This window comes from Panthera onca, chromosome D4 (genome assembly GCF_046562875.1).
Source record: "Panthera onca isolate mPanOnc1 chromosome D4, mPanOnc1 haplotype 2, whole genome shotgun sequence".
Taxonomy (NCBI): Eukaryota; Metazoa; Chordata; class Mammalia; order Carnivora; family Felidae; genus Panthera; species Panthera onca.
Window position 1 is genome coordinate 95070855 of NC_138351.1, and position 23614 is coordinate 95094468.

The following is a 23614-nucleotide window of genomic DNA, read 5'->3' on the forward strand; positions in this document are numbered from 1 at the left end:
TAGATAGCATATTGATGGGTCATGTTTTTAATTTGGCATATTTGTCAGTTCTGTTTTTTATTTGGCATATTCAGACCATTTACATTTAATGTAATTGTATATGTTATAATAAGTCTGCTGTTTTATTTATTGTTTGTTCTTTTTGTTTTATATTTCTCTGGTTTCTTTCTTTGTTTTTTTTTCCTTCCTGTGGGTTACTTGTATGTATTTTAGAATTCCATTTTGATTTCTCTGTAGTATTGTTGAGTGTAAGTCTTTGTATTTTTTTTTTTTTAATGGTTGCTGTAGGTGTTACATTATATAAATAAATTATTCTAGTCTACTGGGGTTGTCATTTTACCAGTTTAAGTGAAATATACTTCTCTTTTTCCTTCCTGTGTATAAATGTCCTAATTATTTCCTCTGCATATATTTAGAACCACATCAGTGTATGTTGTAATTTTTGCTTCAACTGTCAAACATAATGTAGAAAACACAGGAGGAGAAGGAGGAAAGTGTGTTGTGTTTAACCATATTTTTACTTCTTCTATTGTTCTTTCTTCTTTCCTTATAATTCCAATATTTCTTCTTTCATAATTTACTTTCTGTTTAGAGGGGCTTTCCTTAGTGTTTCTTTTAGGGTAGTCCGCAGGTGACAAGTTCTCTAAGTTTTCCTTCATCTGAGAGTATCTGGATATTCCCTTCATTCCTGAAGGATGTTTTCACTGGGTGTAAATTTTGGGTTGACAGTTCTTTTTTTTTCAGCACTTGAAAAAACGTGTGCCTCTTCCTTCTGACCTCCATGGTTTCTGATGAGAAATCCACTGTCATTCGAATTGTTTTCTTCCTATAGGTAAGCTGTTGTTTCTCTCTCGCTGCTTTCAAGATTTTTTTCTTTGTCTTTATATTTCAGAAGTTTGATTTTGATGTATTTTGGCGTGGGTTTATTTAGGTTTATTGTGTTTGGGATTTGCTCAGCTTCTTGAATTTGTAGGTTTGTGTCTTTTTGCCAAATTTGGAAATTTTTTCATCCATTCTGTCTTTGAATACTTCAGCCCTGCCCTCTTTCTCTTTTCTTACCAGGACTCTGTTGACATGAATGGTAGATCTTTTGTCCTAGTCCCAGAGGTCCCTGAAGCTCTGTTCACTTTTTTCAGTCTATTTTCTCTCTGTTGTTCAGAATGGGTAATTTCTATTGTTCTGTCTTCCCATTCACTGATTCTTTCCTCTGTGCCTTCCATTCTGCTGTTGAGCCCATCTATTGAGTTTTTAATTTCAGTTATTGTATTTTTTAGTTCTAAATTTATATTTAATTCTTTATATATCTTCTATTTCTTTGCTACAACTTTCTATTTCTTTGCTGAGATTTTCTAGTTTTTCATTTGTTTTAAGTGTGTTTTTAGTTGTCTGCTGAAGCATTTTTATGATGGGTGCTTTAAAATCATTTTCAGATAATTCTATCATCTGTATCATCTTGGTGTCTATTTGTCTTTTTTCGTTCAAATTGACATTTCCTGATTCTTAGTGTGACAAGTGATTTTTTAAATTGAAACCTAGACATTTTAATATTATGTTATAAACCTCCAAGTTTTATTTAAATCTTTTGTTTTAGCTGGTCTGCTGTGACACCCCTCCAGCAGGGGGAGGGTGAGTGAGCTGCCTCATTACTTACAGATGGGGGTGAAAGCACAGGTTTCTCATCCGACCTCAGTTGACCCCCAGTGGGAGCCAACTTCTTGTTCCTTCTGGGCCTCCACTGATGCCACCCTATCTGAGAGAGGTGGGAGTGCCTTGTTACTGCTTCTCATGTGACCTCCATTGACACAGCAGGGGTGGATTTCATTACCTCTGGGTGGTGGTAAAGTCCTGGCTTTCTACTAGGACTTATTCTGGCAAGTAAAAGGAAGGGGTGCGCTGTTACTTCTGGGTAGGAATTGTAGTCTGGGCTACCCATGTAATCTTTCCTGATATAACATGGGTTGGGGTATTGTTCCCACAGGGTAAGGATGACAGCCCCTACTCCCTACTCGGCTCTCTCTGATACCACCCTGGCAGGGGCTTTGGGGTACCTCATTATAGGCCAGTGAGGGTAGAAGTCTGTGCTCCCCTTGGTCTCTGCTCATATGAACCAAGATAGGACTGTAGTTTTTTTCTGGGGTGTTTGGCTGTAGTAGAGTGGTTATTGTCTAGAAGATTCCTGTCTGGCTAGTCTGCACCTTTCCTGGTCCTGTCATTAGGGAGAGCTGACTTTTTGGGGGCTTTTAAAATCTGTGCCTGTTGGCATTTCTGGGTTGCTGCCTCTCCTGCACCAAGGTTATATGAGGCATAGAAGAACACCTAGAAAAGAAAAACGTATTGCTGTGTTGCTCTTAAGGCCCAAGGTCCCTAACCAATCTGGCTTCTCTCTGCCCTTTCAGAATCCTGCTATATTTGCCTTATATGTGACATCCAGGGTTTTCAGTTGTGTTAGTGGGATGGATGGGGGAAAGCACTTCTGTGCCATCTTTCCAAGAGTTGAAGTCTTGGGTTCATCTTTATATAGGGCATGAGTTGAAGGTAGAAGTTCTTTTTATCCCCCCAAACCCGCAAGGATATGCATTTGTTCTGTTGCCATTTGTTGAAAAGGTTGTCCTTTTTCCATTGAATTATTTGGCACTTTTGTCAAAAATCAATCGATGGGTGTTATTTCATTTCAGGAAAACATTCTGGGATCACTGGTTAAATGTTAGTTCTTTTCCATTGTTTTACTTTTTTTTTTTCAGACATTCTAGTTATACAAATGTTGATCTACTTCGTCTTCTGTATCACTTTATCCCTGATCCTTTTGAAAACTCATTCCCTGTTTCACACTCTTTCTCTTGGCTTATTTGACCTCTATCTTTTTTTTTTGTTTTGTTTTGTTTTACTATAATTTCAGTCATGTCTCTTTTCTCTTCGACTTTTTGTGATTTCTGAGACTGTCTTGTCTTTCCCTTTCACTTCATTTCTCAGATGATTTCTTTTTCAGTTTCTCTCCTGAGTTTGGTCAGTTCTCATCTCTCATGTCAGGTTTTCCGTACATTTTTATTTTGAGCTTTTAATCTTATTTGTGATGATTTTTCTTGTTAGCAGTGGCTGGTTTAATTGTGTGTAATTCATGTTGTAAAGTTGTGTTGCAGTTTTCCCTGCTTTGCAGTTGATTTTTGTGGAGTATTTTATATTATCTGAAATGTTTCATCCTTACTTTCTGTTTTCCTGTGGTGGAAGCTTTGTATGGATGTTGGGTTCCATTTTCTGATAATGAGGAAGTGTGTGTGTGTTGACTTTTCCTGGACCAGTAATTACCAGTGATTTTGTGGAGAGGAGGGAGGGGCTTGGGTGGCTTACTTGCTTTCTGATTGAAAAGCACCCTCTTCTGTTAGGACGGTGAAATCCAGTCTCTGTACTCGGTGATGCCTTGTGGGGAATGCTGTGTAGTTCTGATTTGGTGGTAATACCCCACCTCTGGAGGACCCTGGGCCATAGCCACTTGTTTTTCTTTTCCTCCATCAGAAAGCCACTAAAGTGTGGCTCCCTTCTAAGTGATGTGGTTTGAAGTGTTGGGGTTTGGAGCCAACGTCCAAGAAAGAATTCTTGAGATGTCTTTGGTGCAAAAAGGTGATTTTATTAAAGCACAGGCACAGGACCCATGGGCAGAAAGAGCTGCTGTGGGGTTGTGAAGAGTGACTGATGTATATACTTTGGAGTTGGGGAGGTGAAGATAAGGGGACTTTCCAAAAGGATTTTCATATGCTGAAGAGGACCCACTGGGATCCCGGGGGCCTGGCTATTAGCAAGCTAGGTTGTTTTCCCCTCTAGCAAATCATTAACATTAAGACAGTAAGGTGTTCCTGGAGGAAAGCTGTACTCTGTCTGCCTCAAGTATTTGTCACTGGGCTGCAGGTTATAAGGAAAATTAATTTTGTCTACATTTCCTTCTGCCTTTGTTTCCCACATCACAAGTGGGCCTTTTTCCACCAGAAGTAGTGTCTTCCCGAGTTCACTGCTGCCAGTCCTGTGTAGGTCCTGGGAGTCCCTAGGAGTAGGTCTCTGACCTCAGTATTCCTTTGGTTAGGGTGGGGCCCTGTCTTCCTTGGATGAACACTTGATGTGTCCATGTGTCCCACCATCACCTTGATCCTGCTGTTCTTTGCCTCTTCCACGCAGTCCATGCTTGTAGGGTTCAGGGGTCATTTCCCCACTTAAGTGTAATTTTAAGCTTGTATTTTTCTTATTTCCCATATGCTTTAATTATGGACTGTGGATTGTTTTATTACCTTTCCTTGTTGGCCCTGTAGTTAGTTTATAGAAGCTGTGGGGAAAACTTGAGTGTGGGTGACTGCCATTATCTATGGGAGCCAGCCTCTTCTTAGTTTCTGCTGGATTTGTAGTGTGGCCACTGTTACATTTCTAATTTCCTTCCTTCCTTCCTTCCTTCCTTCCTTCCTTCCTTCCTTCCTTCCTTTTCTCCTTCCTTGAAAAACTTTTTTTTCCCCCTGAAAGTTTGTCAAGTTAAATAGACTATCAAAGTCTCAATTTCTGGCTTTCTTGATCTTTTCCATTGTGTCTTTGTTTTGTGGATTTCTGTTCTTATTTTTTTTCTTCTGCTTTCTTCATCTTTACCACAATATTCTTCTTTTCAGTTATTAGTTGGATACTCAGTTCCTGACATTTAAGCTCCTCTGTTTTGCTAATGTGTTTATTAAGGCTTTAACCTTTGCTCTAAGCAGTGTTTTAGTTGTATCTCACAAGTTTTGAAACACCATAGTTTTCTTCTAAATCTTTTCCCAAGTTTCATTATAATTTCTTATTTGACCTATGAGTTACTTATAAGTGTAGCTTTGAATTTACAAATGGCAGAAGTTTCTTTATGTGTTTTTTGTTTGTTTTTTTTTTACGTTTTTTGCTGTTGATTTCATTATACCTTCTCCTATTTCATCAATTTTTGTATTTTGGATCGTTCATTTGCCTTTTCCCCCTTTGTGCTTGAAGAACATCTATTCTCATTTCTTTTAGTGAGGTTGGATGGTGGTAAACTCTCTCAATGTGCTTGCAAAATCTTTATTTTAACATTGTGGAAAGTAGTTTTGCTTTGTATGGAATGTCAGTTCTCTCTGCATCGTGCCCCCTCCGTCTCCTGCAGAGACGCCCGCAGTGCCTCCAAATTGCTCTTTTGTGTGGCTCTGTCTTCTCTCCAGGCTGCTTACAGAAATTGTTTTTTGTAAGAAAATTGAAACTTTGAAAGTAGAGACACGGGTATAATGAACCCTCCTATTCTGTCACCCACCCGTAAGCAATTATCCACACTTTGATATTTTTGTTTCACTTTGTACTTCTCCTTTTTTTTCCCTGTGCTTTTTGTTTATTAGTTTAGGTATAACAGTATAAGCACCTCTAACAATTAAGGATTTAACCAACCCCAAAGCGTTAGTATGCCTAGCAATATTGGTAATAATTTCATAATATTGATAATAATTTCATAATATTATTTAATACCTATCCCAAGTTTAAATTTCCAGTTGTCTCAAAAATAACTTTTTACAATTGATTTTTTAGGATCAGGATCCAACTAAGGTTTACTCATCTGATTTTGCTTGGTCTGTGTATGTCTCTTTTATCCGATAACTATTTCTCCCCTCTTATTTTGTACATACCATTTATTTGTTGAGGAAACTATGTCATTTGCCCTGTAGAATTTCCCACATTCTGGATTTGATTGATTGCATCATGGTGTCATTTAGTACATTCCTCTGTCCTCAGTCTCTCCTGTTAACTGGAAATCAGATCTAAAACAATCTTCTGAACTGTGTTTTGGTGTTGGCGGCAGTCCTGTGTTTTCAGGATGTTCAGCAGCATCCCTGGTCTTCCAGATGCCAGTAGCACTGTGTGATTTTGACAACCAAAACATATCTCCAGACACGTTGCCAAATATCCCTAGGAGGTTAAGTTGCCCTTGTTTGTAAACTATAGATCTAGAGACTTGACTAAACTCTTTGGGGAAGCTTCATAGGTGGCCGTGAACACTTCCTATTGCATTACATCAGGAGAATACATAGTGTCTAGCGTCATCGTGTTTTCCTTCTGCTGATATTAAGATTCATCAGTGGGTTTGGCCTGATCCATCCACCGTAAGCTCTCCACCAGCCTTTTGCCCAAAGAGTTTAGTAGACACTGATGCCTGTCACCCAGGTCTGTGATTTCGTCAGGTGTCACAAAATGATGAATTTATAATTCTGTCATTCTTTATGAATTTATTATTTTGACCTTTTCCATGAGGAAAAACATCAATTATTTGGAATACAGTTTGTATTTGTATTAAGTAACATACATGCTTAATTCTGTTCCTTTATGTGCAGGTCTTTATTTATTTTATTTTACTTTTTTTTTTTAAGTTTACTTATTTTTGAGACAGAGTGAGCATGAGTGGGGGAGGAGCAGAGGTGGGTGGTAGAGGGAGAATCCCAAGCAGGCTCCGCGTGGTCAGGGCACAGAGCCCAACATGGGGCCCATCCTCACAAAACTGTGATATCACGACCTGAGTTGAAATCAAGAGTGGTCGCTTAACTGATTGAGCTACCTGGGTGCCCCGTGGGTCTTTACTTATTTTTTTCATTTATTTTTTTAGAGAGAGCATGAGAGTGTCAGCGGGGGAGGGGGCAGAGAGAGAGAGAGAGAGAATCTTAAGCTGAGCGTGGAGCCTGATACAGGACTTGACTTCACAACCTTGAGATCCTGACCTGAGCCAACATCAAGAGTCGCATGCTTAACCAACTGAGGTACCCAGGTGCCCATGTATGGGTCTTTGAAATAGTGAGTTGGTGCCCAGAAACTCTGAATATGAGCAACAAGGAATTTATGAGAATCATCATCATGAGTTTTTTTTTTTTTTATTTTTATGTGTTTGATATGCTTTCATCCTTGAACTCACTGTTACTTTTTGATGCTCAGATTATATCAACTTTGGCTGTGGGGAGCCCCTTAAGGTTGAGTTTTTTGGACCTCACATGCCTGTCGTTGTCTTTGATAGCTTTCTGATTTCCATCTATGACAACATGTTCCAGGATTATTATGTACCTTTTCTGCCACAGACATGGATTCAGCCATCTGTACAAGGCCACCTGTGCGGTGGACACTGGCTGTTCCTACACATTTCCTTCCTCTTTACCTTCAGCTCCTCTTGGAGGACTATCTGTGACCACTGGGGGGAGAGGACAGGAAGTGGACAAACAGGAGAGTTTACATCTCCCACGTGGCCAGAGCCATGAAGGAAGAGTGTAGAGAGTGTGAAAGCCCAGTCCTGTAGCCGCAGGTAGGGACAGCTCAGAGGTCTAACTTAGACTCCAGGGTCTCTGTGGGAGCCTCCTGACCCTGCTGTTCCAGGGTTTTACCTGAAACTGCACTCTTGCTTGGCTGTCTTCTCGTTCTTGTTCTGTTTTTCTCACTTTCTTCCAGTTTATTCTGGGAGTAATCTGTCACTTCACATGGACCCTCATCTCATGGTCGGCTTCTTTAGAACCTTTGATGAGAAATGGTATTTATTTAGCAATGTGGTTGTTGCTACCAGGTTTTCATTGCTTCCAGCTTTTACAGGATTTTTTTCCCTTCTAAAAATTTTAATTAATTAGTTATTTAAATTCCAGTATAAGTAACGTACAGTGTTATATTAGCTTCAGGTGCACAGTATAGCGATCCAACAATTCTGTACAGTGCAGTCTTAATCACCTTTACCTGTTTCACCTACCACCCCTCTGGTGAAAAATCCCCTCTGGGGAAAAATCCCCAGTTTTCTCTCTATAGTGGAGTGTCTGTTTTTTGGTTTGTTTCTTTTCTTTGCTCATTTGTTTTATTCCTTCAGTTCCACATGAGTGAAATCATGTGGTATTTGTTTTCCTCTAACTTACTTGACTTAGCATTATATCTGCTAGATCCATTTATGTTGTCACAAATGGCAAGATTTCATTGTTTTTATGGCTGAGTAATATTCCGTTGTATATTTTATCATTTATTTATTTTATTAATAATTTTATTTTTTATTATTTTAAATTGACATCCAAATTAGTTAGCATATAGTGCAACAATGATTTCATGAGTAGATTCCTTAGTGCCCCTTACCCATTTATCCCATCCCCCCTCCCACAACCCCTCCTGTAACCCTCAGTTTGTTCTCCATATTTATGAGTCTCTTCTATTTTGTCCCCCTCCCTGTTTTTATATGATTTTTGTTTCCCTTCCCTTACATTCGTCTGTTTTGTCTCTTAAAGTCCTAATATGAGTGAAGTCATATGATTTTTGTCTTTCTCTGACTGACTAATTTCACTTAGCATAATACCCTCCAGTTCCATCCACTTAGTTGCAAATGGCAAGATTTCATTCTTTTTGATTGCTGAGTAATACTCCATTGTATATATATGCCACATCTTCTTTATCCATTCATCCATCGATAGACATTTGGGCTCTTTCCATACTTTGGCTGTTGTCGATAGTGCTGCCATAAACATGGGGGTGCATGTGTCCCTTTGAAACAGCATACCTGTGTCCCTTGGATAAATACCTAGTAGGGCAATTGCTGGGTCATAGGGTAGTTCTATTGTTAGTTTTTTGAGGAACCTCCATACTGTTTTCCAGAGTGGCTGCACCAGCTTGCATTCCTACCAACAATGCAAAAGAGATCATCTTTCTCCGCATTCTCGCCAACATCTGTTGTTGCCTGAGTTGTTAGTGTTAGCCATTCTGACAGGTATAAGGTGGTATCTCATTGTGGTTTTGATTTGTATTTCCCTGATGAGGAGTGATGTTGAGCATTTTGTCATGTGTTGGTCGGCCATCTGGATGTCTTCTTTGGAGAAGTGTCTATTCATGTCTTTTGCCCATTTCTTCACCGAATTGTTTATTTTTTGGGTGTTGAGTTTGATAAGTTCTCTATAGATTTTGAATACTAACCCTTTATCTGATATGTCATTTGCACATATCTTCGCCCATTCTGTCAGTTGCCTTTTAGTTTTGCTGATTGCTTCCTTTGCTGTGCAGAAGCTTTTTATTTTAATGAGGTCCCAGTAGTTCATTTTTGCTTTTGTTTTCCTTGTCTCTGGAGACGTATTGAGTAAGAACATCTTTTTTTTTAATGTTTATTTACTTTTGAGAGAGATTGAGAGAGAGCACATGCAAGTGGGGGAGGATCAGAGAGAGATGGAAACAGAGGATCTGAAGCAGGCTCTGCGCTGATAGCAGTGAGCCCAATGCAGGGCTTGAACTCATGAACCATGAGATCATGACTTGAGCCAAAGTCAGACACTTAACTGACTGAGCCCCCAGGTGCCCCAATAACACATCTTCTGTATCTGTTCATCTCTTGATGGACACTTGGGCTGCTTCCATATTTTGGCCCTTGTAAATAATGCTGCAATAAGCATAGGGGTGCATATATCTTTTTGAATTAGTGTTTTCACATTCTTTGGGTAAATACCCAGTAGTGGAATTACTGGGTCATGTGGTAATTCTATTTTTAACTTTTTGAGTAAACTCCATACTGTTTCCACAGTGATTGCACCACTTTGCATTTCCACCAACAGTGCATAAGGGTTCCTTTCTCTCTACATCCTCTCCAACACTTATTTCTTGTGTTTTTAATTTTTAGCCATTCTGGCAAGTGTGAGATGATACCTCATCATGGTTTTGAATTCCATTTCCCTGATGATTAGTGATGTTGAGCATCTTTTCATGTGTCTGTTAGCCATCTATGTGTCTTTGTTTTGGGAAAATCTTCATGTCTTTTCCCTGTTTTTTTTTTTTTTTTTTTTTTTAATTGGGTCATTTGGTGTTGAGCTATATAATAAGTTCTTTATATATTTTGGATACTAACCTGTATCGGATATGTGATTTGCAACTATCTCCTCCCATTCAGTAGGTTATCCTTTTGCTAATTGTTTTGCTAATTGTTTCCTTCACTGTTTAGAAGCTTTGTATTGTGATGTAGTCCCAATAGTTTAATTTTGCTATTGTTTCCTTTGCCTGAGGAGACATAATCTAGGAAAATGTTGCTATAGTTTGTCACAGATATTATTGTCTGTGCTCTCTTCTAGGATTTTTATGGTTTCAGGCCTCACATTTAGGTCTTTAATCCATTTTGAGTTTATTTTTGTGTGTGGTGTAGGAAAGTGGTCCAGTGTCATTCTTTTGCTTGTAGCTGTCCAGTTTTCCCAGCTCCAGTTATTGAAGAGACTTTTTCCCTTTGCATTTCCTTGCTTGCATGTCATAGATCAATTGATCATATAAACATGGGTTTATTTGGGATATTCTGTTTTGTTCTATTGATCTGTGTGTCTGTTTTTGTGACAGGACCATACTATTTTGATTACTATAGCTTTGTAGTGTATCTTGAAATCTGGGATTGTGATACCTCCAGTTTTGTTCTTTTATAAAGATTGCTTTGGCTATTCAGGGTCTTATTTTGTTCCATACAAATTTTAGGATTATTTGTTCTAGTTCTGTGAAAAATGCCATTGGTATTTTGATAGAAATTGCATTGAATCTGTAGATTGCTTTGGGTAATATAGACCTTTTAACTGTATTTGTGTTTCCAATCCATGAGCATGGAATATCTCTCCATTTGTTTGTGTCATCTTCAATTTCTGTCATCAGTGTTTTATAATTTTCAGAGTATAGGTCTTTCACGTTCTCAGTTAAAGTTTATTCCCAGGTATCTTATTATTATTGTTGCTATTATTAATTTTTTATGGTTTTACTTATTTGTTTATTCAACAAAATTTTTAAAATGTTTTTATTTATTTTTGAGACAGAGAGAGAGCATGAGCAGGGGAGGGGCAGAGAGAGAGGGAGACACAGAATCTGAGGCAGGCTCTAGGCTCTGAGCTGTCAGCACAGAGCCTGACGTGGGGCTCGAACTCACAAACTGTGAGATCATGACCTGAGTCAAAGTCAGACACTAACCGACTGAGCCACCCAGATGCCCCGCATTCATGGCCTTTATTATAGTGAGGTATGTTCCCTCTAAGCCTACTTTGTTGAGGGTTTTTATCATGAATGGGTGTTGTACTTTTTTTTCTTTTTTAAAGAGAAGAATATATCATGTATTGTTTTGGCATTTATAACTCAAATTTTTTTCTTCTTTTCTTTCTTTTGGAAATATTAAATAATTGGTTCTTTTTTGCTTACATATCACATTTTTCCCTTTACTAGTTTAAAGCTATGAACTCTATTTCCATTTTGTTCAGTTGTGTTTTATTTTGTTTTTTAGTGACTAATCTAGTAATGCTATTGTGCACACATGACAAAGTCTCCAGGTGTTTTTACTCCAAGTTCCCGTTTGAGCAATGCTAAGACCCATTCCTTACCTACCTCCCCTTTGGCAACCACCAGTTTTTTCTCTATATGTAAGAGTCTTTTTATAGTTGTTTGTCTCTTTTTATTTCGTTTGTTCGGATGTCTTCTTTTTCTTAATGTTTATTTTTGAGAGACAGAGTGTGAGCTGGGGAGGGGCAGAGAGAGAGGGAGACCCAGAGTCTGAAGCAGGCTCCAGGTTCTGAGCTGTCGGCACAGAGCTCCGACCTGGGGCTCGAACCAATGAACCGTGAGATCGTGACCTGAGCCGAAGTCGGACGCTTAAGCTACTGAGCCACCCAGGCGCCTCTCAAATGTTTTGTTTCTTAAATTCCACATATGAATGAAATCATTTGGTATTTGTCTTTCTCTGGCTGAATTATTTTGTTTAGCATGATACTGTGTAGATCCATTCATGCTGTTTCATTCTTTTTATTTTTTTTTTTAAGTTTATTTATTTATTTTGAGATAAAAAGAGCACGAGTGCGGGAGGGGCAGAGTGAGAGAATCCCAAGCAGGCTCTGTTCTGTCAGCACAGAGCCTGAAGCAGGCCTCTATTTCACAAACCTGTGAGATCATGACTTGAACTGAAACCAAGAGTCGGACACTGAACCTACTGAGCCACCCAGGCACCCTGAATGCTGAGGAATGTTCCATTGTATATATTTGCCACATCTTGTATATCCATTTATCTATCGATGGACACTTGGGTTACTTCCATTTTTTGTCTATTATAAATAATGCTGCAATAACCATAGTGGTGCATATGTCTTTTTGATTGATATTTTCGTATTCTTTGGGTAAATGCCCAGTAGTAGAATCACAAGATTATGTGGTAATTCTGTTTTTATTTTTTGAGAAACCTCCATACTGTTTTCCACAGTGGTGATACCAGTTTGCATTCTCACCAACAGTGCACAAGGGTTTCTTTCTCTGTACATCCTTCCCAACATTTATTATTTCTTGTGTTTTTAATTAACATCATTTTCTGTCTTCCTTAACTCTAGACATTCTTGCTACAACATGATATATTCATTCCTGACAATGCCATGTACTGAAAATAATAGGCCTTAGAGAAAAGAGAAGGTAAAGGGCAATGATTCAAGATCTGTGCAACTCTGAGACTAGAACACTAACAAACAAGAACAATCCCAATAAAAAGTAACAGCAAAGTAAAATGTCTGTTGTCATTGACCCCCAATATCAAACCTTCAATCCTCCTCTCTCCTTTGAGCTTCCTTGAAAGCATTTGCTTCTAGTGGAGACCAGCCTCATTTTGCACATGTGCAACAGGGAAGGAAGGGTAATTAATTGGGGCTGGTGGAGTGACTCCCTTCTGCCCTGCACTTCACCCTGGGATTTTGCCCTTCATTCCCACTTTGTTAATCTGTAACTTCAGTCTTTTTCTCTTTCTCCGTTGTAAATGTTGCTTTATGCTTGGGTTTTATTTCCTTGCACTGCAAATAGGAACATGGCCTAAGGGGAAAAGCTTGGGGGAAAATGGGGTCACCTCTGTGCTTTCCTTCTCCCAAGGTGTGTAGCTTCTTGGCTTCTGTCCACATTGATTGGTTCCCAGTGCCTTTAAACAGTTACATTATGTATTTTGTTCTGCTTTTATAGTTGTTTTCAGTGGAAGGATGAGTCCATTTACATTTCTCTGTCACAGATCATGAAAATGCTGGATCAGTTTTATAGGCTTTCATGGTTTGTTCATTTAAGATTCATTTTATATTTCTTTACATATTTATATTTAGCTATTTTATATTTCTCATCTAAAATTTGTTTTCTAATTCTTGTATCTGGGACCACCTGGGTGGCTCAGTCAGTTAAGCATCTGACTTTGGCTGAGGTCATGATCTTGTGTTCATGAGTTTGAGCCCCGCATGGGGTGAGCACAAGCCCCGTGTCGGGTGATCTCAAGCCCTGCTTCGGGTGAGCCCCGCTTCTCTCTCTCTCTCCCTCTCTCATGGAATTCTCTCTCTCTCTCTCTCTCTCTCTCTCTCCCCCTCTGTGTCCCTCGCTCACTTGTGCCCTCTCTTTCTCTCTCAAAAATAAATAAATAAAAGTAAATAAATAAAATCTCTAAAAGTACTCTTGTATCTGTAGTCTATGGAGGGTTTGAATCTGTTGTTTCTGCTGTCTTTCATTTCATGGTGATCGTGCTTCCTTGTATGTTTGGTGGTTTGGTTTTTTTTAGGTTTATTTATTTATTTTGAGAGAGAGTGAGAGAGCACAAGTGGGGGAAGGACAGAGACAGAGAGAGGGAGAGAGTGAGTGAGCATGAATGGGGGAGAGGCAGAAGGAGAGGGAGACAGATAGTCCCAAACAGGCTCCACGCTGTCTGTCAACAAAGAGCCTGACAGGGGGCTTGAACTCACAAGCCGTGAGATCATAACCTGAGCTGAATCAACAGTTGGAAGCTTAACTAACTGAGCCACCCAGGCACCCCTCATTTGGTGGTATTTTTTATTTTGAGTTCATATGTGACTGACCTTCATCCACCATTTCTTGGCTGGGGTTTTGTGAGACAATGAAGCCCTCTAGAAAATGAATTGATTGACTACTTTTTCAGTTCTCCCAAGGGTGGTATGTAGCTGGTGCCATTCTGAATGTATAGAAGAGAAATTCTTTCCATAGCATGGGTGTCTGTAGGGTTTAAATTCTCTTCGAGTTGAGAAGGGTTGCCCAATCCACCGGGCCAGATGAGGGGTGCTTTTGTCATTACATTTGATTTCCCAGAAGCTCAGGGCACCACCAGTCTGGGCTCACTTTAGCCCTCTTCGAGGGGAGCGGTTCAGTATGAACCCTCATGTCCTTACCTTGTAGGGACCCAGGGCTCAGAGTTCTTACCCCAGCCTTGATAGGCCATGTCCCCACTAGGTAATGTCTCGGTTCATAATCTAGAAAATGGAGATGATAGGGGCACCTGGATGGCTCAGTCAGTGAGGTGTTCAGCTCTTGGTTTTGGCTCAGGTCATGATCTCATTGTTGTGGGTTTGGGCCCTGCGTCGGGCTCTGTGCTGGCAGTGTGGAGTTTCCTTGGGATTTTCTTTCTCTCTCTGCCCCTCCCCTGCTCTCTCTCTCTCAAGGTAAAGAAATAAACATAAAAAAAAAACAAAGAAAGAAAATGGAGATGATGGTATATGCAGTGAGTGTGGTTAGGAGGCATAGAACATTTGGACAATGTCTGGCACATGGTTGTTTTTCACAGATTTCTCTCCCTTTCTTTATCCTTTGCTCTGTGTCTGGCCATTTTGCTTGATGAAGTGTCCTGTTTCATGATTAAATTTTTGTTACTGTCAAGTTTGTTGTTGTTGTTGTTTTTCATAACCTGCTTCTAACAATGAATTTACTTAGTCTTCAGCAGTTTCATTTTGATCCTCTCCTTTTTTTCCTGGTCTGCTTTGACTTAAGTGATGCCTTTTATTGTTGCTGTAAATCTGTTTCAGGAGGAATATTTCCATCCAGGGCCTGGCATCTTTGTTCTTCTTTTGAGCAGCAGAATTCTTCATTGAGTCCATATTGGTCCTGCCTTACTGTTAACCATGGAAGAGTCTGAAATGCTGCGGTTTTAAAATTGTATATGTTTTCTTAATTTAAAAGTAATCTATGCACATCATGGAAAAATTTTTTAATTGTTAAAAGTATAGTGAAGAGAATTAAAATTCCTATCACCATTCAGAGATCACCATTATTATTATTATTATTATTATTATTATTATTATTATTTTGGTGTTATTTCTCTTTCCATATACATTATTTTTTTGGAGTTGAGTACATCTGGGATATACAAATATGTAGCCTTTTTTTTTAAATATGGAATTTATTGTCAAATTGGTTTCCATACAGCACCCAGTGCTCATCCCAACAGGTGGCCTCCTCAATACCCCTCACCCACCCTCCCCTCCCTCCCACCCCCCATCAACCCTCAGTTTGTTCTCAGTTTTTAAGAATCTCTTATGTTTTGGCTCTCTCCCTAACTTTTTTTTTTTCTTTCCTTCCCCTCCCCCCATGGTCTTCTGTTAAGTTTCTTAGGATCCACATAGGAGTGAAAACATATGGTATCTGTCTTTCTCTGCCTGACTTACCTCACTTAGCATAACACTCTCCAGTTCCATCCATGTTGAGTAGCCTTTTTTTTTTTTTTTTTTTAGCTTATGATATCCTAAGCTTCTTTTGTTATGGAAACTATTTGTAGACATTTTTAATATCTCTAGTGTAATGATTCAGATACTTAGTCTTTCTCCTCTGGCTGTACGTTTTATAATTTCTTTTGTTGTTGTAGAAGAACTTAACAACAGACACCTTTGTGAATACAGAACATGCTTGATTTCCTTGGAAGATAATGTCTTACAGATTAAATCAGTAAACAGAATTTGTTAGGACTGTATTGCCAAACTGCTTTCTGAGAAGATCATATAATTATGCCGTCAGCAGGGAGTTTGGTGGATGGACCGCTGCTGCCTGGGCTCTTCCACATCTGGCCCAGCTGTCCTCTGCAGGACTAGTCAGGCTCTGGGGATAACCACCCGTATTTTTGCTACCCTTTAACAACCTCTGCTTTTATGTGTCTTGTAAGAAGTAAAACTGAGGTACGCCAGTAGGCACTGGCTCCAGGTCACTGCACTGCCCTCCCCCTGGGGTCTCAGGAACTCTGTTACCCACGAGAACAGAGACATACTTCAGGATAGCTAAAAGTTACTGTGAGAAATGTCACTGTGAGAAAAACACTGCACAGACAATAAAATCAACTTAACAAGAACAAGGTCATGGCCATTTTAACCCCGGGTAGTTTGATTAGTGGGGCTGAGAGACAGGGGTGTGAGAAGTGAGGAGCAGAGCCCATGCGAGATGTGGGCTGTGCTGAAGTCCTCCCTGGGTCACTGTCCTGGCTCTGTGGACATTTGCCGGGGTTCTGAAGGGGAGAATCCCTGGCAGGGTCTGGCTGGACCACCATGTTCAGGAGGGCATCCATGTCCAGGGCTCCTCCCTGTCCTGCTGGCCCAAGACCCCTGCAGAAGCAGTGGGGCATTCTCACCTTTCCTCATGGAGGCACTGAGCTCAGAACCAGGGAGGGGAGCCTACTGGCCCTGGTCTCTGGGGCCGGGATGGACTTTGGTGTTCGTAGAACATCTAGACCAATGGCCCCCAGTGGAGGCAGAGGTGTCCACAGCCAAGGGCACAGTGCTTGGTGCTGCTCCCGGTACCCATACAACTCCCTGCTACAGCTGAGAAGTGAGGTCTCCAGTGCTGTCTCAGTCCTCAGTCGTGATCTGACTGTGATTGGAGGGAGTCTCAGGTGAAGCTGTGTTCTTAGCCACATGCCCTTCCCTGGCTGGGTTCCTGAAGACCTGTGTGGTTGGTGATGGGACAGCATCTGTTGCCCGGGTGAGACCTCTGTGATGTGGGCTTCACACGTACCACACATCTAACTTGGTGGCCCTGTGTCCTTGTAGGTGGTAACGTGGACCTGGAAAGCCAAGCTGAAGGGAAGAAGGAGGCAGAAGCCGATGACGTGATGAGGAGTGGCCCCCGACCTATCGTCCCGTACAGCTCCATGTTCTGCTTAAGCCCCACCAACCTGTGAGTCTCCTTCACCTGCCCATGCTGTGTGCCTGTCCCATGCCTGTGGCCATGATCCAAGTGCACAGTAGCAGGGTGTGCTGACATGACCTGGCAGGCACTGATTCTGTGCACTTTACATGTTCTAATGTTCTGAGCATCATGGCAATCCACAAGGACACACTTCTGTTACCTCACCCTACAGGGGAGAACAGGTAGCCACAGAAAAGGTCCATGGCTTGTCCACAGACACATGGCCAGTCAGCCCAAATGGTAGAGCTGGGGTTTGAACCCAGTCAGTCAGTCAGTCCCAGAGCCTTGCTGTTAAACCCCTGCTGCAGCGAGCGTTTGTTGCTGCGCACGTGCACCCAATTCTTGTCCATCGTGTACGTGCGCTTCCATTTGTCCACCTTTCCATCACGCCCACCGTCCACACATGCATGTGTGTGCACACCACATTCACTCACAGGTCTGCCCGTTTCTCGCCTCTCTGTTTATCACGAAGTCAGCAGCATTTCTCATCCACTCATCAGCCCAACTAGCTGCATTAGGTCAACCAGTACTTATGTACTAACAGCATTCTAGGTGCTGGGAATACATGGTAATGAGCAGAACAAACAAGGATCCCTGTCCTGAATAAGCTAAGTGAAGGTGGGAATGTCATGTTGGGTCTCACTGGGAGGTGAGAATGGTGAGGAGGGGGAGGGAGACCATCCCTGGCAGAGGCGACAGACAGAGTGAAAGTGGAAGCACTTGAAGGCCAGTGTGTTGGAGCAGGGAGGCCAGAAGGCAGCCAGATCTGGTTGAGTCGGGCTTTATCCTCTGTCCCCATCCCTCCAGCCTGCAGTCTCTCCATCCAGCCTCCATTGTCCATCCTTTCTTCCTCTCTCCGTGCCTTCACTCAACACACATTTTCTGGGAGCTTCCTCTGCTCTGTTAGGGAGTGTGGACCTGCCTGTGAGCACTGCCGTGCGGTGCGGGAGGGAGCAGGCAACATCTGGGAGCAGCTGGGGAGGGTTGGGGAGCCTTCCTGGAGGAGGCAAGGGATCTCAGTTGAATCCTGAGGGTGGATGAGAGCTAAGGTGAAGAGAGATGAACAAACATTCCTTGTGGAGAGAAGAAAGATCACAGTGGTCCAGAAGTGAGGGTGTCAGGTGCAGAACAGCTGAAGACAGAACTGAGTGGAAAAGCACAGAGACCAGAGTCCTATGGAGAGGCCGTGATCTGCGCTCAGAGCACCGAGGAGCACGGAAAGGTTGTAGGCAGCTGGCGGTCAACAGCAACACAGGCAGCATGTCAGCAGAGTCCTTGGACGGCCCTTAGTAGGGTGGCCAGGGTTTTCAGGAAGAGACGGAGGAGATCTGATGTCATAAGGGGAGGTTTGGGAGTGAAATGCTTGGGGAGAAACTTTGGAGACAGAATCTATGGAACTTGATGATAAACTAGATGTGGAAAGGGAAGGAGATGGGAGGGATGACACCCAGAGTTTCTGCCTCATGGCTGGGGCCCCACCAAGCTGGGCAGGTGAGTGCAGACCCTGCAGAGCCGGGGCGGCCGGCGGACGTCTCAGGGCCAGGTGGGCTCAGGAGCAGACGCTAGGGATGGAGGTCAAGGTGGATACTCAGTCCTGAGATGCAGAAGGAAAGAGGCAGAGACGGAGTATCCTGGAGCTGGGAGGACAGGTGTGTCCGTACAGAAGGAGGCATGGACATGGGTAGGGCGGCTCTGGTGGGTGTGGGGGTGGAGTGTGGCAGTGGTCGTGGTGAGGAGGAGAAGAGCATAGTAGGGCCCTTCAAGGCAGAGAGAAGTGGGTGGGTGTGGCTGGAGAGAAGTGGGTGGGTGTGGGAGGTCCTCTCAGACCTCAGGCCCTGGGAATAGGGAAGTGGTGGCAGGAGGGAGGGGTAGGACCCAGAGGTGGGACACACGTCTGCCCCGTACAGTGGTTCTGTGACTTCTCCTCCTTGTCACCTTCACTGCCCTCTTAGAGGTCTTCCCAGACCTCCCGGGTCACCATCTGCTGCTGTGTTCTAGCACCTGTCAGCATCTGAGAGTCTCCCTTTAGGTTATGTCTACACTGTTCTGTGGTGCCCTTGTTCACCACCGCACTCTGCTGTCTGGCATGTGCCTCCACACAGCAGAATAGTGGTCAGTGATGCTGACTAGTGCTGAAGGTGGACAGGGGACTGAAGTACAGGTGTGCACACGCAGCTCTGGGGACTCAGACAAGCATGGACCAATATGGACCTAGAGGAGCTTCCTGGGCTCTCCAGAGAGGCCTACTCTCCACAGGAGTGCTGGTCCTCAGCCTCCTCTCTGAGCTGATGTACGCCCTCCACGCCATGTACACTAGGCCTGTAAATCTGTACAGGGCACGGCTGTCCACACATAGAGGTAAATGCGTAGGCGTGGCTGTGCTCTCATAGAACTTTATGGACACAAACGGGGCTTGTGAGCTGTAGTTGGCTGGCCCCTGCCTTCCTACCGCTCTTCGTGGGACACCCTCTCGAGAGTCTGAGTCACCATCAGTCACCTGGCTGCTGTCTCCCAACACGGAGATACTTAGTAGAGCTCGTTCTGGTGTAACACCTTCTTTCAGGGAGAGACCAAGTACGTGCTCTGGTGCGGGGGGCGGGGGGGGGGGGGGGGTGGCCAGCCGGGCCCGTCTGTGGGCCTCTGGCGATTTGTGCTTTGCCCCACAGGCTCCGCCGCTTCTGCCATTACATCGTGACCATGCGGTACTTTGAGATGGTCATTCTTGTGGTCATCGCCCTGAGCAGCATTGCCCTGGCAGCCGAGGATCCTGTGCGGACAGACTCGCCCAGGAACAACGTGAGCACCTCATTCAGGCTGTGGAGGGGCTGGGAGGTGTCAGGGTCCTGTCTGCTCCCTCTAGGGGTGTGGGGTGAGGGTCTGGGGGCACCTCCTGGCCCAGCCCCAAGTTATAGACAGGAATAGTGAGGATATGCCCAGGGCCAGTGCCGCTGCCAAAGGGGGCTCCACCCACGACAGTGGCCCGCAGGACCCCTGGGCAAGGAGTTGTCTGCTCAGAGGCCTGGAGGAAAAACGTGTTCCCACTGAAACAGTCTTGGCTCAAGCTTTCAGCCTGGCCTTTGACGATAACCTTCCTGTTGGTTCCAGGCTCTGAAGTACATGGACTACATTTTCACAGGCGTCTTTACCTTCGAGATGGTGATAAAGGTGAGATATGTAGTTGCCCTGGTGGCCCCAGGGCTTTGCTCATCCTCCCTCATGACTGAGATGCCACAGGGCCCCTGCAGCTGCTGTTTGAGGGCTTGTGGTGGGTGTGCCCTGGGTGCGTGCTCAGTGAGAGAGTGCATGCACAGGTGTGCGGTGATGGGTGTTGTGGAAGGCAGAGGCCAGTTCATGAAAGATTCACCACAGCGTTATCCCAGTTTGGGGAGAGCTCACCAGCATCATGCCTGTGTCTACCTCAATGCTAAGCAAGGGCTACAGGCTTCCGTGAATGTGCAGGTATGGGCTCAGCCCCACCCTCGGGGTTGTCTCATGATAGAGGAGGAGGGCCCATGACATCAGCCTGGGAAGAAGGGGAGCTTGGGGAGAGGGTGGAGGCCTGAACACCCAAACATCATGGTGAGTGGGTGCCGAAGACTTGTGTAAAAGAATTCCAGGGGCGTCTGGGTGGCTCAGTCCGTTAAGCATCCGACACACGATTCAGTTCAGGTCATGATCTCATGGTCATGAGACGGAGCCCCACGTCTCCATCCATAAGATTCTCGCTCCCTCTTCCTGTGCTCCTGCCCTGCTTGCCTGAGCATGCGCATGTTGTCTCTCAAAAAATAAACAAATGAATGAATGAAATAAAAGAGCTCAAGTGTTTGATGTTCGATTAAGGACTGACCATTTCATTGTGATTGCTTCTGTCTCTCAGTATTGGCAGGCACTGCTCCCTTTTCGGTGTCTGACAGGTGGTGGTGCATGTGTTTGCACACACTGTGTTCAGCTGTGTTGCATGCACACACACACGCGTGCAGTCTTTGACTACAGTGCAGCTTCGGGTGTGCCTGTGACTTGGGTACTTCTGTGTGTGTGCATCTGCATATCACGCCTGCTTCTTCATTTCCTCTTATAAACTCCTGGTGGGGGAGAAGCATTTTTTTTTTGTCATCCCATTTTATAGACACGGAAGCTGAGGTTTAGAGATATTAAGGTGCTTGCTGGAAATCACAGCTTTAGGAGTGGCAGCACCAGGTCCGTGTGAACCCCCAAAGCCCTTTCTCCTGCTGCAGAGAGCTGACCCTCTGAGGGTCTGGGTTGGGGCATGAGCTCCCTGGGGCTGTGTATTCCTGCAGCCCAGTGATGGGGGAAGGCGTCTCATTTTTAGGCTCCAAGGGGATAGGGGGCCCAGGGAAGATCTCAGCCAGTCATTACCAATGAGGGATATTTGGGTCAATGGCACTGAGGTTGAAAGGCCCCCTGAGGGCCTCGGAGGGTGTGACCTGAGTAGCATCTTTTCCCCAAATCCATGACTCTGCGGCCTGGCCCTGGTTTTCTTCCTGAAAGATTGTACACCTAATACGTGTTTCTCCTCTGAAGATGATTGATTTGGGACTGCTGCTGCACCCTGGGGCCTACTTCCGGGACCTGTGGAATATTCTGGACTTCATCGTGGTCAGTGGGGCCTTGGTGGCATTTGCCTTCTCGTAAGTACTGTGTCTCCTCTGGGTCTGGCTGGGCTGCAGTCCCCAGAGCTGTAATGAGTATGGGAATAAGGGAAGGAGGGGCCCCATTGGCCTGCGCGGGCTGTCTGTAGCTCCTGTCTACTTGGGGCTGGGCTTGTGTGGGGTTAAGAAGATCTCAAGGCCCACTTGCACCTACCACAGCTTGTGGTTCTGAGATTGTGCAGGCAGTCCTCTGGGTTATTCGGTGCCTGCCTGTCGGGTCCTTCAGAGCAACTACCTGCCCTGACCTTAGCTGCACCACTTGTTCAGCCAGAGCTGGGCGGTGGTGCTGGTGGGTGTCTTCCCCCGTTGGAGCGTTAGACCATTTTCTCTGACTCCATAGCAGGCAACACTCAGCCCTGTTGTGGCTGGGCCTGGATTGGCTCAGATCCTGCATGGTGACGGGCATGGGATAGGTATGGGGGGCTTGGGTGGAGCTGTGGAGGAGATCCAGAGATTAGGAAGACCCCCAGTGATGCAGACACCGAGGGATGGTGTCTTCATCTTCTCTGAGCCCTTGGGGAGGGCGAGGCCTCCTCACTGACTCTCTTCTCTTTGTCTCTTCTTGCTGGACTCTCGGTAGGAGCTTCATGGGGTAATGCCTTCCCTCTGCCCCGTACTGCCCCACATCATAGCACAGCATGGCCCCTGGTGGGCCGGTTCACCACCATGCCTCACCTCTGCTCATCCTCCTCCACCGTCCAGGATGCATGCTGCCAGGAGCCATGTCCCCATGCCACATGTTCCTGCCTCACCTCCAGGGGCTGGGCTGGAAGCTGGGGCTGGGGCTGGGACTGGGGCTTGGCATGGCCAGTCCTTGGTGGGGAGGTGCCCCAAGTGAGTGCTGGAGGGTGGGGACATGGGCCCTGAGGGCAGTGAGGGCTCAGGGGGGAGCCGCTGCAACCATGGCTGCCAGGATGTCGGGCATCCTGAAATCCCTTCCCACATCTCTTCTCCAGAAACAGGGCTTTCTTTCCTCTCTGTTCTCCACAACTGCCTCTGTGGGGGTCTTAGCCGGCTTTCTTTGTATATAAAGTGTCAGTGAGGGGCTTGGGAGTGACACAGGGGAAGGGGTACAATCCAGCTTGGTGGCCTCAGCAAGACAAAGGCTCTGAGCGGGCAGGAGAGAAACAGAACACAGAACACCCGAGGGCCGCCCCTGCAGAGAGCCCTCCCCCCAGAAAACCAAAGCAGGTGTCCCTCCCTTCTGCCTCCCTCAGGTGTCCACCCACCCACCCTGCCTCTTGTTCTCTCTGTGCTGGTCTTAGCAGGGCTGCTGGAGGAACCTCGTTTGGGATTGGGTGTCAGGAACGCTAGGGTATAGAAACACCCGACGTGGTGGTCTGGAGGCTGGGTTTTTCCCATCTGGAAGCTTGGTGTTTCAGAGAGAGTTTGATCTGGTTCTGGACTGTAGGCCCTAGCTGGGTCTTGAGAGATATAGGGGGCTGGGGCTCTCCAGCTCTCCTCAACCCACAGATCCTGCCTGGGCCTCGTAGTTCACTTCCCCTAGAGCTTGGCTGGAGTCCAGAGAAGACCACTGGTGGCCCTGCCCCCTCTCTTCATGTGCAGGCGCCTTGGGAGCTTGGAGAGAAGTGGCCTCTGAACAGGATGGAATAGGGCCCCCGGCCCTGAGTCCTCAACCACTGCTGAGCATGGAGTGTGGCCTTGCTTCTAAGAATCGCTTCCTTAGGAAGTCTGTGAAGGCCACTTGGGACGCTACCCCCACCCTGCCCACCAGCCCTGGCTTTCGATTGGTAGGAGGGCCAGCCCCCAGAGTCTGACATTTCCTGGGGCCCTGGCAGCCTGAGAGAGCCACCTGGGTCTGCTCTGGCTTCCTGTGAGGGCTTCCTGATCAGGACTCACAGGTTCTGGATTTCCAGGCTTGCATCTGGTGCCTGGAATTTTTTCCTGACTTCCTGTCTTACCCGCCCCGCCCCACTCCCTCAATCTTGGTTTTCTGGTCTGCTGCTCTCTTTCTCTCTGTGGCTTTTTCTCCCTCCCTCCCTCTCTGTTTCTTT

General features: G+C 44.8%; 1 protein-coding gene across 5 annotated transcripts in view; it reads left to right on the forward strand.

The window, feature by feature from the left end:
• CACNA1B (calcium voltage-gated channel subunit alpha1 B) overlaps positions 1-23614 on the forward strand; it is a 190721-nt gene that overhangs the window by 112551 nt on the left and 54556 nt on the right. For all 5 annotated transcript variants that reach the window (XM_060608057.3, XM_060608055.3, XM_060608054.3 and 2 more), the window contains 4 exons: positions 16791-16917; positions 19596-19725; positions 20035-20094; positions 21472-21578. In XM_060608057.3, the coding sequence (XP_060464040.3) occupies positions 16791-16917; positions 19596-19725; positions 20035-20094; positions 21472-21578 (424 nt within the window). The remainder of the gene's footprint in view (positions 1-16790; positions 16918-19595; positions 19726-20034; positions 20095-21471; positions 21579-23614) is intronic.